The 14453-nt window shown below is 35.9% G+C and overlaps 4 protein-coding genes and 2 long non-coding RNA genes across 8 annotated transcripts; 4 read left to right on the top strand and 2 right to left on the bottom strand.

The window, feature by feature from the left end:
- The first annotated feature begins 148 nt into the window (after positions 1-148).
- Positions 149-368, top strand: AT5G00995. Its single transcript, NR_142471.1, has one exon. It is a non-coding gene; the product is annotated as an other RNA (long non-coding RNA).
- A 3212-nt stretch (positions 369-3580) lies between these two features.
- AT5G04760 (Duplicated homeodomain-like superfamily protein) lies at positions 3581-4838 on the top strand. The gene is made up of 2 exons (NM_120558.3): positions 3581-4158; positions 4289-4838. The coding sequence occupies exons 1-2, from the start codon at positions 3839-3841 to the stop codon at positions 4614-4616; spliced, it is 648 nt and encodes a 215-aa protein (NP_196096.1). The 5' UTR covers positions 3581-3838; the 3' UTR covers positions 4617-4838.
- On the bottom strand, positions 4136-4695 carry AT5G00990. Its single transcript, NR_142470.1, has one exon. It is a non-coding gene; the product is annotated as an other RNA (long non-coding RNA).
- Positions 4749-6234, bottom strand: AT5G04750 (F1F0-ATPase inhibitor protein). Of its 2 annotated transcripts, none has more exons than NM_120557.4 (3): positions 5987-6234; positions 5234-5314; positions 4749-5030 (listed from the first exon to the last, which is right to left on the bottom strand). In NM_120557.4, the coding sequence occupies exons 1-3, from the start codon at positions 6164-6166 to the stop codon at positions 5007-5009; spliced, it is 285 nt and encodes a 94-aa protein (NP_568140.2). In that variant the 5' UTR covers positions 6167-6234; the 3' UTR covers positions 4749-5006. The 2 variants fall into 2 exon arrangements, with proteins under 2 accessions (NP_568140.2, NP_001078528.1); NM_001085059.1 differs by having other exon boundaries at positions 4769-5030; positions 5997-6199.
- A 583-nt stretch (positions 6235-6817) lies between these two features.
- On the top strand, positions 6818-10457 carry ACR12 (ACT domain-containing protein). Of its 2 annotated transcripts, NM_120556.3 has the most exons (10): positions 6818-7161; positions 7616-7679; positions 7927-8049; positions 8199-8293; positions 8668-8752; positions 8862-8921; positions 9084-9139; positions 9249-9354; positions 9441-9509; positions 9593-10457. In NM_120556.3, the coding sequence occupies exons 1-10, from the start codon at positions 6977-6979 to the stop codon at positions 9653-9655; spliced, it is 906 nt and encodes a 301-aa protein (NP_196094.1). In that variant the 5' UTR covers positions 6818-6976; the 3' UTR covers positions 9656-10457. The 2 variants fall into 2 exon arrangements, with proteins under 2 accessions (NP_196094.1, NP_001190227.1); NM_001203298.1 differs by lacking the exons at positions 7927-8049; positions 8199-8293; positions 8668-8752 and having other exon boundaries at positions 6888-7161; positions 9593-9826.
- A 459-nt stretch (positions 10458-10916) lies between these two features.
- AT5G04730 (Ankyrin-repeat containing protein) lies at positions 10917-14403 on the top strand. Its single transcript, NM_120555.3, has 6 exons — positions 10917-11071; positions 11428-11940; positions 12410-12562; positions 12680-12721; positions 12864-12908; positions 13216-14403. Exons 1-6 carry the CDS (start codon positions 11065-11067, stop codon positions 14265-14267), a joined length of 1812 nt encoding a protein of 603 aa, NP_196093.2. The 5' UTR covers positions 10917-11064; the 3' UTR covers positions 14268-14403.
- Positions 14404-14453: the final 50 nt, after the last annotated feature.

Here is a 14453-nt window from a genome sequence, read left to right as displayed (position 1 = left end):
AATCATAAATATGTCATTGGAGAATCATTCCCACATTTTTCCTTGAAATGAGGGTCTAAAATTGATGTTATTATAGACAAAATTTTGTAATTGCGTTCCTTGTAATTGATAGGGAATTAGTACTAATTAATGAAATTAATACCATAATTGTGTCTATGACTATGATCGGTTGTTTGAAACGTAACGACTCTCTGCTTCAAAAGCTCTTCCTTACTTAGTTCCCGAGGTTATGAAACCGTCACGGACGTTAAAAAGAAAAAACTAAACAAACGGCGTTAACTTCCGTATATCATAAGACACGGTAACGACGTTACCTCTAACGGCTATGTGTGGTTTAAGATTCACACGTGTGGCAAAGAAGGTGACACGTGGGATGTTGTTTTGTTTTCAATGGATAAGCACACAGGTTTAAAGCGAAGCGTGACCAGAATTTGAGGAAATGAGTTTTTGTAATTAGTTGGTTCTTTTCGACAATCTTCTCATTTTTTATAGTTGGCAACTTGGCATTACTAGGAAAATATTATCGCATATTTGCAGCTAATTAAGGTCTTCTTCAACTGATTTTGTCTCTGCATTTAAATGTTTTAAAACGAGGACACGAATAGTTTGGTACTTAGAGGAATAAATAACCGCAAATCTTGTGTTGGTACAGTTTGTAACTTAGTAATTTGTTTTAGTGTTAGTGCCGTGTTATTTGATAGTATGTGTGAGTGGTAATATGCATGAGTGAGTTCTTGAAAAAAAAGATGAGTGATCTGTTCTCTGTGATAAGGGCAACGCAACATGTTTGCAGGTTGTATCATGATCCTGATGAGTATTCTCCATAGAGAAATCGGCATTAGACTCGACGCTTTAAGATGAAGAAGAAGCAATGGATTGACTGATTTTATTTTCATGGGTCGAACTCGGAGCCTTTGATGCTGTTCACTGAAATCCAAAATCCAAAATCACCAACACCACCAACTAACCGCATGTGTATATGTAATCCAAAATCAACACTATTTTTACCACACCAAAACTCACTATAAGGTTAATTCGAATAGAACTCATCTAACCATCTATGAAACTTGATTAAAAAGTGTTGTAGAATGATTTGTGTATGTTTATGTAAAAGTTCTATCGCTCCCAATCATACCCGTAACTGGATACACGTTGCAATTGATCTTTTTATTTTTTGGTTGGCCGCGCACTGCATTGAATTAACACTACCTTATCCAAACAAATAGTATTAAATATCTACTTCAATCGAACACTCTTAAGCCTCTCTTTGTTCACAATAATGATAATTAGATTAGTGTCAGCAACGTTGACACATATTCGTATCTACAACACACATACGCATACATTTATATATAAATTAATTTCGACAAGAATAAATTATGACTTGTATGGTCACCAATAAGTCTCACATTTTTGGGTACACAAAAGAGTAATAATGAAATAAATAAAAAAGATAATGTGGAGTGGTTTATACAGTGAGTGGGATGGTCAAATCTGAATTTTAGATAAGATGCAAAATTCAGGTTGCCTCAATCCGACCACGTCTCACACGCCCTGTGCCAGACCTGCCCATCTCTGTTTTCCCTATAGTATTTTTTTCTAATTGAAAAATACAAAAATTCCATTCTCCATATATTTGAAGTTATATAAAATCCGTGGCAAAATATGTGATTTGACTTTTGAGTGCCAATCCGATATGTGAGCCGTTTTGTAAACACAATTTTTGGTTTCAGTAAAAGCAAGATATTAGGATCTGATTTCATATATAAATTTTTGAAGATACCTTATTATATCACCCAAAAAAAAAGCTGTGTATTCAAGAAAGTGTAGTATTTTAAAAATAAATATGTAAAATGTTCATGAGTGAGACTCCCTACTAGTTTAAGATTGTCAAATTCACCTAGTTAAAGTTGGATCACTTATTTATCCATAAATAGATAACTTAAGAGATTGTCAAATTCTATTTAAAGAGTCTATCTAAAAGGCCCATTCTCTTTTTTACATAAACCAAAACCGCTCATTAACTATTTTGATCAGTCCAGTCCAATAGTTTGTGTTTTCCTTGTTTTTGGGCTACTAGCCCATACACATTTCCAAAAAAAAAAAAAAAACTTTTTTTTCCCCCTATTTTACTACATTTTTGTTAATTTAATGTTTGATTCAAAATTTACCTCACCAATTTATCCCCTCTTCTAATTTCCTTTCTATGTATTTTTTTCAATTCAGAAATTTCATACCTTCTTTTTATCATCCAATAATCGCCCCATATTTTTCATACTCACAGTTATTTTTTTTGATTTTTCTGTATTTATTTTCCCATATTTTTGAAGATAATATCAAAACTTGAAACATATGGTAGCAGATAAAAAGCTTAAAATAGCAAGAGCTTAGTAGATTTTATTTGGAAATTGGAAAGCCAGGTGACGATTAAACAAGAGGCCACGTCATGTAGATGCACCAGTCCGATGCCAAAAAGTATCCTCGCAAAACAATTGGCAGAAGACACGTGGCTCAATACTGGTGAAGAGTCGGTCTTGGCGTCTTGGTCGACTTCGTAACGTATCCACTTCATATTTGCAATCCAATTAATTTAGTAAAAAGTGTGTAAACCATTTTTAAAAACAAGTAAAGTAAACTACGTGTGAAGAAAGAAACAAGTACGGCTAAAAAAATACTAAAAAAATTAGTTGAAGTTGCTTTGTTTTCTTTTGTTGAAGGTCGTTGAGAACATAGTTTAATAAATACAATGAAACTCTTCCGATAAGATAAGACAAATTTCGGTGTTATCTTTCTCTACAGGAGTATTTAATAAAAAGTATAAATCGAACTATTTTATAACACGTTCGAAATCAAATATACTCATGTTTTCCACTTCCCACGTTTACGCTGACAATCTAACATTATGTGTTTCAACAAGTAATAATGTAACACTCACCAAGGCATGAACTGATGGAAGTGCTATGAATAGAATATGATTGATTGTAGTGTGTGTTTGGAGCTTTTACTGGTCAATACACTTAAAACAGTTGAGGATTGGATTTTTTGACTAACATTAATGACCCAACTGTCAAAAATTAGTCAAACTTTGCGGTACATAATTTAATTAACACGTCAAATGTTGGACCATCACTATAAAAAAAAATATTTGTTCATCATGAGAATCGTCCTTGGCCCAAAAAAAAATCCGAAAACATAACAAGAATTATAAGGTTAGTAAAATGAAAAAATCATAAACAGATGGAAAATCACAGATAACCATAATTACGAAAGTGAAGTTGAGAGAGGATTGGACAAAAATAGTGACAAGGAAGACGTAGACAGTGCAGTGCTGTGATTGATTCGAGAATGTGAAACCTAAATAAAACAAGTCTTTCTAGATTGCTTTTTCGTATTTTTAGGCGGTTGGTTTTTTTTTTTTTTTTTAAATAGCTACGTGTTCCCATTTTATTGGAAAAACAAAGTGGCATTTCCTTTTAAATAAAAATTTTTAAAGATAAAAAGGGAGAAACTGTAACAAACTGGTAGCAAAAAATCAGTAAGTCAGGTCAGGTGTTAACCCTAAAATTAAAATTGAAAATAAAACTGAGAGAAAGAGAGAGACAAAAGACATCCCAATTGCAGAGAAACCGTGTTGAAGTTGGTCTCTGAGCTGCTTCTTCCTTCCCTTTTTTATTTTTATTTTTCCAGCTCTTTATTTTCTTATTTACAAAAAACTTTCCCAAGAATAAAAACCAGAAGAATCCGTATAAATTATCCTAACAGTTTCTTCCAATATCCAACAAATTTCAGATTTTTGTTTTTGTTTTCTTCTTCTCTACTTGAGTAATCATCAACGATTATGGCGTCAAGTCAGTGGACGAGGTCGGAGGATAAGATGTTTGAGCAAGCTTTGGTTCTTTTTCCTGAAGGATCTCCTAATCGGTGGGAGAGAATCGCTGATCAGCTTCATAAATCTGCTGGTGAAGTTAGGGAGCATTACGAGGTCTTGGTTCATGATGTTTTCGAGATTGATTCTGGTCGAGTTGATGTCCCTGATTACATGGATGACTCGGCGGCTGCGGCGGCGGGTTGGGATTCCGCTGGTCAGATCTCTTTTGGGTCTAAACATGGCGAGAGTGAACGCAAAAGAGGAACTCCTTGGACAGAGAACGAACACAAGTATGTTTCTTTATCAATCATTTCAAAAAAATTAGGGTTTTGGTTGGTTTGAGAATTTAGGAATTAAATGCAATTTTGCTAAATTTAGGTGATTTAATTACATTGTTTGATATGAATTTTATTGATGCAGATTGTTTCTGATCGGATTAAAGAGATATGGTAAGGGAGATTGGAGGAGTATCTCGAGAAACGTTGTGGTGACGAGGACACCGACGCAAGTCGCGAGTCACGCTCAGAAGTATTTTCTGAGACAGAACTCGGTGAAGAAGGAGAGGAAAAGGTCGAGCATCCATGATATAACTACGGTTGATGCTACTTTGGCTATGCCTGGGTCTAACATGGACTGGACTGGCCAACACGGGAGTCCTGTTCAGGCGCCGCAGCAGCAACAGATTATGTCTGAGTTCGGTCAGCAATTGAATCCTGGTCATTTCGAGGATTTTGGGTTTCGGATGTGATGAAGAAAGGGGGAGACAAATTGGGATGGCTTTAGTTTAATAGGGTTTTACTCATTTTATGTGAATAGGGAAAGAAATAGGATTGGGTATTTTCTTATACAGATGATGATGATGATGATCAAAGAATAAAAATAATGTATAGGGAAGCTTTTTGTAAACACAAATATGTTTGGTAACCATTTTGGTATTTTGAATCAATGCATATGGTTGTTTTTCTCGATTATTTTAAACTTGATTTCTTACAACACACAAACACACACATCAGAAGGTTAAAGATCTCTGTACAAGTACAAGATCTCTCATACCAAGAGAGAACATAGGTCAAAGGCATTATTGTTTTTCACTACTGCTTGCCTTATGACCGGATTCTGTATACTGTGAGTGATAAACTCATGGCTTGTTTGTCTCAGGTTTCTGCACAAGAGAGTGAAAAGCAAACAGTCAACGAGCAAGTTCATTTCTTTGCTATGTTAAGTTAGATCATCATTTGCTGTGACATTAAAGCCAAATTCAGGTTCAGAAATGCGCTTCTTCTGACCACAGGGCATTTCGTACGTAAAACTGAACACTTGAATGAAAAGAGACCAATGGAAGTTGATGGTATGATGAAAGTTTACCTTGTTGGCACTTCCTTTCTCACCATCTAGCTTATCTTGCTCGAGTTTCTTCTTCTTCTCCAGTCTCTCCCTCTCCATTTTCTACAACAAAAAGATCGGTTTCTTATAAGTGCGTGAAGAGAAATAGCTTCCTTCATTAATTTCAATAGTCATAGCCAAATATTCTGAGCCTGAGTAATGCAAGTGAGATGCAACGAAGCTATAAAATTGTGTTTAAACTGTAACTATGAGGTCAACCTCAAATCAAAAAGGAACACAAAAAGCTATAGAGATTGCTTAACAACAATGTCAACAACACACAGTTCTTCCCCTTTCTACAACAAATACTTTTCGTAGAGGCGTAAGTTGGATCACAGATTCACACAGACAACATTTACTTCAATTATTTTCCATCTGTATGAACTAATACGCCTTGAAAAACTCATCCACACACTATTTGACCATTTATTATCAAAAGACGACTTTACAATTTGATAGACAACAATTGGATTCAAGTCTTATGATAAGAATAAGCCTCGGATCTTTATCAGTGTATCTCATAAGCTTAAAAATCAATGCTAACGCAATTTCCCAAACGATATTTCATATAATTTGATTGATTTCCTGAGATCAGATTTTTACCAGTATTCGCTAACTTGAAGCAAAATTTCGACAACCAAACATTGAATCCAAATAAGCAACAGCGGCTAAACAAACTATTATAGCATCGATACATAAATCAAGAGTTAGAAAAAGTCGACGATGAAGAAGAACCTGGATATACATGCTCTCTTTCGCGCGTTCCTCTTCGCTGAGCACACGACCTTTATCGTCACTGAAGTACCGAATCGCCGGTCCTCGAGTCGATACCACCGAACGCGATGCACCAATCTGCCTCTCCCCAAAGGATCGAGCCAGCTTTAGCTTTGTGATCGCAGAACGAGCCGACGACATCTTGCTAATCAGTGAGATGGTTTTCTCAAAATCGTTTTTTTTGGGTAGAAAATGTCTTTGGAGTGAAGAGACAGTTAGGCAGCTTCGGGTCCGGACCGGGTCGGGTATAGATTATTGAAGAACCCGCTAGAACATTGCACCGGCGTAATTGTTAGCTAAGGACTTTGGTCTAATGACCCAATGGGCTACAATAGCCCAATAGTGAGAACCTTTCCCCAGACTCGTCTACAATTCTTTGGTTTAATGGCCCAAGTTGACATACATGTTTTCCCCTGTTTTTAGATATTTTTTCCTTTTCTTTGGTCAACGAATAAAAGTTTTTAATTTTTTATACAAGATTTTTTTACTTTAAACTTTTTATTAGAGACAAAACAAAATATTTTTTAAAATTCTTTAGCAGGTTTAATTTAAAAAATCTGCAAACAGCAAACCAGTCCGATTGGCTTGGAGGGTAAAAGAATAGAAAAGAGAAGATATTTGGTAACTTGCAGCGTAGAAGTTTGAACGTCAGCAAGCAAATAATTGCATCTACATTCGTCTCACTATGATCACATTATTCTATAGCAATTTGCAAATATTCAATTAGTTACTTGTAGAAACCATATAAAATAAAAATAAAATAAAAGCTTAGTAGATGTATAGGTGGAGCATCTCGATAGTGACGTCACACATCACATCAGCAGATTCAGCACTCCATCATCTTTTTGTTATCACTAAACGCCAATTTCTCTCGCCATTTTATAGATTAAGGTGTTCTCTCTGACTTCGGAGGAGAAAGAAAGAAAAAAAATATTCTTGTTTCAAACTTCAATGGCGTTCTCGAGTTCCATCTTCTCTGTTACTCAGTTTTCTTCTTCGTTAGCTTCGCGTCCTTCTTCTGCAATCAGTAGGCAGACTCGTTTTCCCGCTCAAATTGCTTCTCCAGATCTATCGCCTGCTTTGTTCGATGATCGCCGGAAGTTCGTCGGAGGTGTAATGTCTCTCTTGACGAAGAGGTTAGGCTCTTTCCTATTTCTTATGCGTCGTGTCTCGCTCTTAGATCTTTCCTTTACTAGAATTGATGGAGATTTATAGTCTTCTTGCTCCTTCTGCTAAATCGATTTGAGTAATCTTTGCTTCGTCTTTTATGTTCAGCTACTATTAAGCTTGATTCGACTAAAAATCTTTGCTCTGTATGTGCTCGAACGATCCGGCAAACGGAACTATTATACTAGATTCTCGTTTAGAGTAGTTGTATTGGTCGTTATGAATCTTGAACTTAAGAGATTTGAGAAAGCAAAGGTAGATTAAATTTCGATTTCGAGATTGAAGTTCTTATGGTTTCTTTAGATAATTAGAATAAGTTGCTTGGTAGTTTGGTTTCTCTATGTACCGATTCCAAATTCTTCTTTGTATGATGTATCTGAGGTTGCTGATATATCTTTCCGTGCTTGTTCGTTTTGTATGCAGTATTAAAAACCGTGTATATGCTTCGATTAACAGCATTGATTCGGCCGCTACTCCATCGTATCCGGTCAGTAACTTGTTTCAGTCTTTTTTTGTTTCGTCGGATGTTTCTTGGATCTATTGATTTGACTTGCATGTATGTTCGCTCTCAGAAGCTCAGCAAGGAAATGTAGGGAGTATGTCGTTATGTGTTCATGTGTATGCTATTTGATATGTGATTTGATTTTCTCATGTTTAATAGGGAAACGGTCTGCGTATGAGTTTTGTGTTCACGTGTGCTTTGAGATGACATTTGCTGGAAAATTTGATCGCAGAAATCGGAAGACGATGACGACGTTGTTCCAATGCCAATGGTTATGATAGACCAGGATGCTGACCCTGAAGCTACTATTGTACAACTCAGTTTTGGAAATCGTCTTGGGGCTCTTATTGACACAGTGAGGGATTCTATATCCTGTTTTGGTTTTTTGTTCTATCTTATCGATGTGAAAAAACTTTAGCTTTTCTTGATTTGTAGCGTTTTTACTATCAGAATCAGATGTAAACTTGCCTTGTTTTCGGCTTATGAATCATATGTGTGTGGCAGATGCGGGCGCTGAAAGATTTGGGATTGGATGTAATAAAAGGAACTGTCTCAACTGAAGGATCCATTAAGCAGACCAAATTTTCTATAACGAAACGGTAAGAAAGGCCTTTCTTTTCCTGGTCTCCCTTTGCTTTAGATGATTTTCTATCACTTATTGACTTCTCACTTGTTCAATAGGATGCACAATTTTGTCTCAAACTGCTTAGTGCTGATATGATCTTCCCTTATCTCAAATTATGCTAGTATAGAATTCTGCAGTTGTCCTATGAAGTTCATGCTTGACATTGGGCTATATCATTTCTCTGGAGAATTCTTTCTAAACTAGATAATTAGCTTGAGACAAGTGAATCTGATAAAAAAGAACTTTCTGTTTTTGAGAATTATTGGTGTTGTGTGCATATATCATCTTCAGCAACCTGCATTGTCAGTTGTTACAGATGCCTGAAATAAATTTTCTTTTTCACACCAGAGACACTGGCCGGAAAGTGGAAGATCCTGACTTGTTGGAACAAATCCGATTAACAATCATCAACAATCTCTTGAAATACCATCCGGTCTGCCTACAGTTTTCTTTATCTCTTTACCGTAATCACATTCACATTCAAAGAGGCTTGCATGCAGCTGTTTTTTTTTTTTTGAACATTGCCTTTGGTTGTTTTGCAGGAATGCAGTGAGCAACTTGCAATGGGTGAGACTTTTGGAATAAAGGCTCCCGAAAAGAAGGTAATGTTTACTCTGCTTATTGGATGATTACTTTTGTGTCCTGTGTTTTATACAAACTCTTTTCTAATGTCTTAGTCGAGTTTTATAAAGAAGCTTGCAGTCATTAAAAGCTAGCTCTAGGTTACTGATGTCTCATTTCTGCTTTGGATTTATTTGGTACAGATTGATGTCGATATCGCAACTCATATACATGTGAAAGAAGATGGACCAAAGAGGAGGTATTCACCATATTTATTAGCATTATTAATGACACCACAAAATCATATATAAAGAATAGCCCTGTTGAAATAGTTTACATAATTCTCGCCTGTTTCCTGTTTTCTCTAGCCTGCTTGTCATAGAGACAGCGGACAGGCCAGGTCTTGTCGTAGAGATGATCAAAGTGATGGCTGATGTCAACATAGACGTGGAATCCGCAGAGATAGATACAGAGGTAGTCAAAACCTACATAAGTACATACACTGTGATTCCATTTCTATGCTATGCATTATAATAGTACGTCTCCATTGTCTCTCTCAGGGACTGGTTGCGAAAGACAAGTTTCACGTAAGCTACCAAGGGCAAGCTCTAAACAGATCTTTGTCACAGGTAAGTTTTTGTTTCTGTTAGTCTTGTATTTTGCACCTTTAAAAGAAGAGAGAGAGGTAAAAAGAATCAACTATCTCCTGCAGGTTTTGGTGAACTGTCTGCGTTACTTCCTGAGAAGGCCTGAAACTGACATTGACAGCTACTAAATGAGCTTTTGTTTGCTCTAAAACAAAACTGCTCTTTATCCTTTAAAGCAATCATATCTGTGCTTGCGAAACTTTCAGACTTCTGTATGGAAGATTATGTGGAAATTCGTGATACTATAATTGAACCACTGTGGCTAAAAAATAAATGGGTTCTTGACACTTGATTTGGGTGCGTTTAGAAAATTCGTAGAAGACTCAATTTTTACAAATCTGAAACCTCCCTTACCTTAATTAGTCTGTGGTTAACCTGAAAACTGGACGCAAAATTTGGTGGTTTTTCGAAGCGGTCTAATTTATTAGAAAGAAGTATAGGACACGGGCAAGCATGCGGACTTATCTATTCACCGTAACACACCTAATAACAGCTTAATGCAAAACAAAGTTGTGGATTAGACTTATTAATCTCCTTAAGTGGCATGAGTGTATTTGTTCATCTCCTTAATATATAACTATTAATATCATATATTCTAAATTTGGGATCCAACATGCTTTTTCGTGATAACGACTCTTAATAATCGCTCTATCTCAAACCGCATTTTACCCTCGAACCAACAATGAATCCTACTTGGACTGTTTTTTTGATCATTTAAAATTATGAACTTTCAATCAAACTAATTAACGAGTGAACTTTTCGACGTGGGATCCATCATAATTATTCGGCAATACTCTTGCATATGTTTTTTTTAATTGTTTTGGTGACTGATTCTAGTTTTCTTTTCCCAAAGGTCACTTTACTTTTGTCGTCCCAAATGTCAATAATATAATAAAAGGAGAAAAAAACACTTCGCTGAAGTTTATTTTATTGTTTTGATGACTAATTCTACTTCTTGGTGACAGCTTTCATATTATTTAAATTTCACAAGGAATAGAATAAGTTCACTAGTTTGATGGATTCTCCAAAAGGGACTAAACACAAACGTCACATATAAAAAGGACTTCTTAAAAATATATATGCGAAAATGTCAAAAGAATTTAAAATGTACAACATGAGATATTTCTAATTACAGACTTTATAATATATTTGGTAAAAATGATCGTTAAACATTTATCAAATTATCGTTGACCTTTTAGGAATTAAAACAAAACAGGAAAAGAATTAGAGTCAAACAAACAAAATGATCCTACTGATAAGAACATGAGTCATGCCCTAGTTGGGAGAACTCAAAACAAACAAAAAAACTGTTAGTAAGAAACTAGATGCGATGACGTATGAAGACAGTAAGAGAATGTGATGATGTGAAAGTTAATTGCGCATTATTAACTTTAAGCGAAAAAAGTCTATTTAAGCAAGCTCACTGTGCCAACATTTCATCAAATCGCAAATCACAAAAGAGATTTATTTTGAGAAGAAAATTGACAGTACAACTCCAATTTGTTCTTCACAAGGAGTGCCAGGTTCTTCGGACGAAATGCAAGGTAAACAGTTTTTCTTTTCATCATTTCGTTGATTACTACTTATCACTTGTGGCAATTCTCATTGTAAATGAAACACATCGCATGTTTCGTCCACGTTAAGTTTACTTCGTTTCCTGATCTGATTTTTTATTGGGAGGAGATTTTGGTAACTTCCAACGGTCTACATATTGTACGTCATAGTTCTCATAACTTGTTTTCTAAGTTAGGTTATGTTTGTTTATATATGTATCAGGCTGCTTGATGTAAAATTAGATGCTCTACATTCAGCACAAAATATTTATATGTAATTTTGTTTATGGATAATTTAATTTCTATCTAATTGGTTATGTTATTTTCTTCTTCATGTGCGGTTGCAGTTTTAGGTGAAATTTGTGAAAATTTATCACTATCACAGCAAATTAGCGACGATGATTTGGAGCGCGTGAAAAGAAACTTCTTGAACCTGCAGACAGAGACAATTACTGCCTTGATGGACGCATTTGAGATAACATGGCAAAAAACATGTAGTCGACGTCAATTGGAGATCGTCAAGAAGCTACTATTGGACGAAATGACGAGTCGTGGCCAAATGGAAAACGATGCTTATTGTCAAAGTTTAGCGCTCGATATTGCTGCCGGGAATGGCAATTTGACGAGGGTAAAGCAACTGTGTGAACCCCATCTCAACCAGCCGCTTGCTCGTAATAATTCAGTTCGCTATGGGCTAGCTATACCGGTTGTGCGGGCATCTAATGCAGGGCATAAAAAGGTCACTGACTACCTTTATTACAATCATTATAAGAGAACCCTTCCTCTTGTTTTGGAGAATGATAATGATGTATATTGGGCTACATGTCTCCTTCTCGATGCCATATTTTATGGATTTCTTGGTAAGTCTTTTAACTACTTGATAATGATATGTAACGCACTTGAAGCAATGATAACACACAACTAGTGCTGTAGACTGTAGTAGTACAATGGAAACCTCAACCGGAAATGTTAGGAATCTTTGATCGATTAGTATTAATAGGAATCTAATCTGATATATAATATAAGGAACATCAATGGATGAAAATCTCTTTTATATTTATAAAAAAAAAAGACTCTTTTTACAGAAAAATTGGGTTTTAAATGAATATGAGAATATCCATGAACATTTGTAGATAGCGTATGAAAAGGTGAGCTACTCCACTAATTTCGGTTGCTTAATTATGTGATCAAAATTCATGATTTGTTTTAGTTGTGGTCATATATGTTAGTTGTTAGATTACAAAAATTTTCGGCCATGCTTTATGATAAAAATAGTGTAACATAATAAGTGGGCATTCAATATAATAGCTTGGTTTCATGGGCTGTTAGACATTGCGTTGGACATCATCAAGCATTTACCGTCTGTGGCCGTGACTAAACACGCAAGGCAAAGATTACCTATTTATAAGTTCATAGCTGTGAAACCTGACCTGTTTCGTAGCCACTGCAATTTTGGATTCTGGCGACACCTCATCTACTCGTGTATGTACTTAAATATGATCTATCTATATAATAATCCATTAAACTCCTTTTTTGGTTCTTTTTTCATTTAATTTTCTTGAACTTAATTGTTCCTATATAAATTTCTTCCTTTGTTAGGTATACGTGTATCTGAGAATCCGAGACCAAACCGAGACAATCGTACGCCACTCACATACACTCTTATAATTTGGACTTTTTTTCCTAAACATTTGCTATATATACACACATTGAAGTTTCTATCTTTTTTTTTTTCTTTATCTTTTGACCTCGACTTGAAGTTTCTATCTATTTCCTACATCAGGTCTTTTTTGTATGACACTACCCCAAAGTCTTCTTAAATGGTTTGGTACGTAAGTCTAACTATGGTCTAATTTTTATCCAAAGTTGATGCATCTATGATCTATGCTACAATAGAGTTCACATAGACAGGACTTGTCTGCTTCATTTCGAAATGACGTTAATTAAACGTGCATTTAGTAGTTTAATTAGTAGATAGATTTAACTATGTGGTCACACTCAGTGCAGTATTCACATGATGAGTTAATTATATATGTGATGAATATATGCTTTTTTATATCATATATTAGGGTTTTCTGCTATTTAGTGTGGCTTCCATAACAATATAAGATGTACTCCTTTTTTTTTCAACATAGGAATCAAGCAAACATATGATCTAAAAAAAAGACATTCTCAAGCTCAAAAGTTGCTAAAACAAATGTGCACATCACTACGAGATATCATGGCCAAGAACGAGATCAGGTGGAAAGAAACAGTCTATGAAGCACTACTTGAAGCGGCGAAGAGTGGGAACAGGGATTTTTTCATCGAGATTATCAAATGTAACTCTCAACTTCTTTGGATCTTGAACCCTACCTCTGGCCGAAACCTCTTTCAGCTGGCCGTTGAATTCAAGAAAGAGAAGATCTTTAATCTCATACATGGTTTAGATGATAGAAAGGTCACGCTTCTTAGATCTTACGACAAAGGAAACAATAACATTCTCCATATCGCCGGTCGTCTCTCTACTCCCGACCAACTTTCTAAGATTTCTGGAGCTGCTCTCAAGATGCAAAGAGAGTCTCAATGGTTTAAGGAAGTAGAGAGCTTGGTATCAGAACGTGAAGTAGTGCAAAAAAACAAGGACAACAAGACCCCGCGACAAATATTCGAACATTATCACGAACATCTACGAAAAGAAGGAGAAGAATGGATGAAATACACTGCCACTGCTTGTAGCTTCGTGGCGGCTCTCATTGCAACTGTCACTTTTCAAGCCATATTCACTGTTCCTGGAGGTATTGATGGAACTTCGGGTTCACCTCTTATTCTTAATGACTTACATTTCAGAGCGTTCATTTTCACAGACACTCTCGCCTTCTTCGCCTCCTGCATCTCTGTGCTCATATTCCTCAGCATTCTGACCTCAAGATACTCTTTTGATGACTTCATTGTATCACTTCCTAGAAAGATGATATTGGGTCAATCCATTCTGTTTATCTCTATTGCCTCAATGCTTGTTGCATTTATCACGTCGCTTTCCGCGTCAATGCGTCACAAGCCAGCGCTTGTATACCCACTGAAGCCACTCGCCAGCTTCCCATCGCTTCTCTTCTTGATGTTGCAATATCCTCTTCTCAAGGAGATGATTTCTTCCACCTATGGCAAACGACTTTTCTACCGCGATACAAAGAACTGGCTACCATAAGAAGATATTACAGAAGGATGTCGCCAAAATCAGAAAGCCGTGGTCGTCTAGAGGATGTAATGTTTGTGTTTCAACGGGTACTTCTTTGTTGTGTTAGTCCCATTTGTGTGTGGAGTTGTGGCAATAAAAGGCAAAGGTGTCTTGGCACCCACGCTTTCATTTTCTTGAAATAAAATCATAAATCAA

The sequence above is a fragment of the Arabidopsis thaliana genome, chromosome 5 (assembly GCF_000001735.4).
Source record: "Arabidopsis thaliana chromosome 5, partial sequence".
NCBI lineage: Eukaryota > Viridiplantae > Streptophyta > Magnoliopsida > Brassicales > Brassicaceae > Arabidopsis > Arabidopsis thaliana.
The sequence above is the reverse complement of the archived record's forward strand: the minus strand, read 5'-3'. Positions and strand labels throughout refer to the sequence as shown.

Coding starts and splice junctions, on each gene's coding strand:
- AT5G04760 (NM_120558.3), top strand. CDS start 3,839: ATGGCGTCAAGTCAGTGGACGAGGTCGGAGGATAAGATGTTTGAGCAA. Junction 4,159..4,288: donor TGGACAGAGAACGAACACAA/GTATGTTTCTTT, acceptor TTATTGATGCAG/ATTGTTTCTGATCGGATTAA.
- AT5G04750 (NM_120557.4), bottom strand. CDS start 6,166: ATGTCGTCGGCTCGTTCTGCGATCACAAAGCTAAAGCTGGCTCGATCC. Junction 5,315..5,986: donor AAGAGAGCATGTATATCCAG/GTTCTTCTTCAT, acceptor TTTTTGTTGTAG/AAAATGGAGAGGGAGAGACT. Junction 5,031..5,233: donor AGAAAGGAAGTGCCAACAAG/GTAAACTTTCAT, acceptor TCTCTTGTGCAG/AAACCTGAGACAAACAAGCC.
- ACR12 (NM_120556.3), top strand. CDS start 6,977: ATGGCGTTCTCGAGTTCCATCTTCTCTGTTACTCAGTTTTCTTCTTCG. Junction 8,050..8,198: donor TTGGGGCTCTTATTGACACA/GTGAGGGATTCT, acceptor TGTGTGTGGCAG/ATGCGGGCGCTGAAAGATTT. Junction 8,922..9,083: donor TAAAGGCTCCCGAAAAGAAG/GTAATGTTTACT, acceptor TATTTGGTACAG/ATTGATGTCGATATCGCAAC.
- AT5G04730 (NM_120555.3), top strand. Junction 11,941..12,409: donor CATATTTTATGGATTTCTTG/GTAAGTCTTTTA, acceptor ATGGGCTGTTAG/ACATTGCGTTGGACATCATC. Junction 12,722..12,863: donor GAGACCAAACCGAGACAATC/GTACGCCACTCA, acceptor TTCCTACATCAG/GTCTTTTTTGTATGACACTA.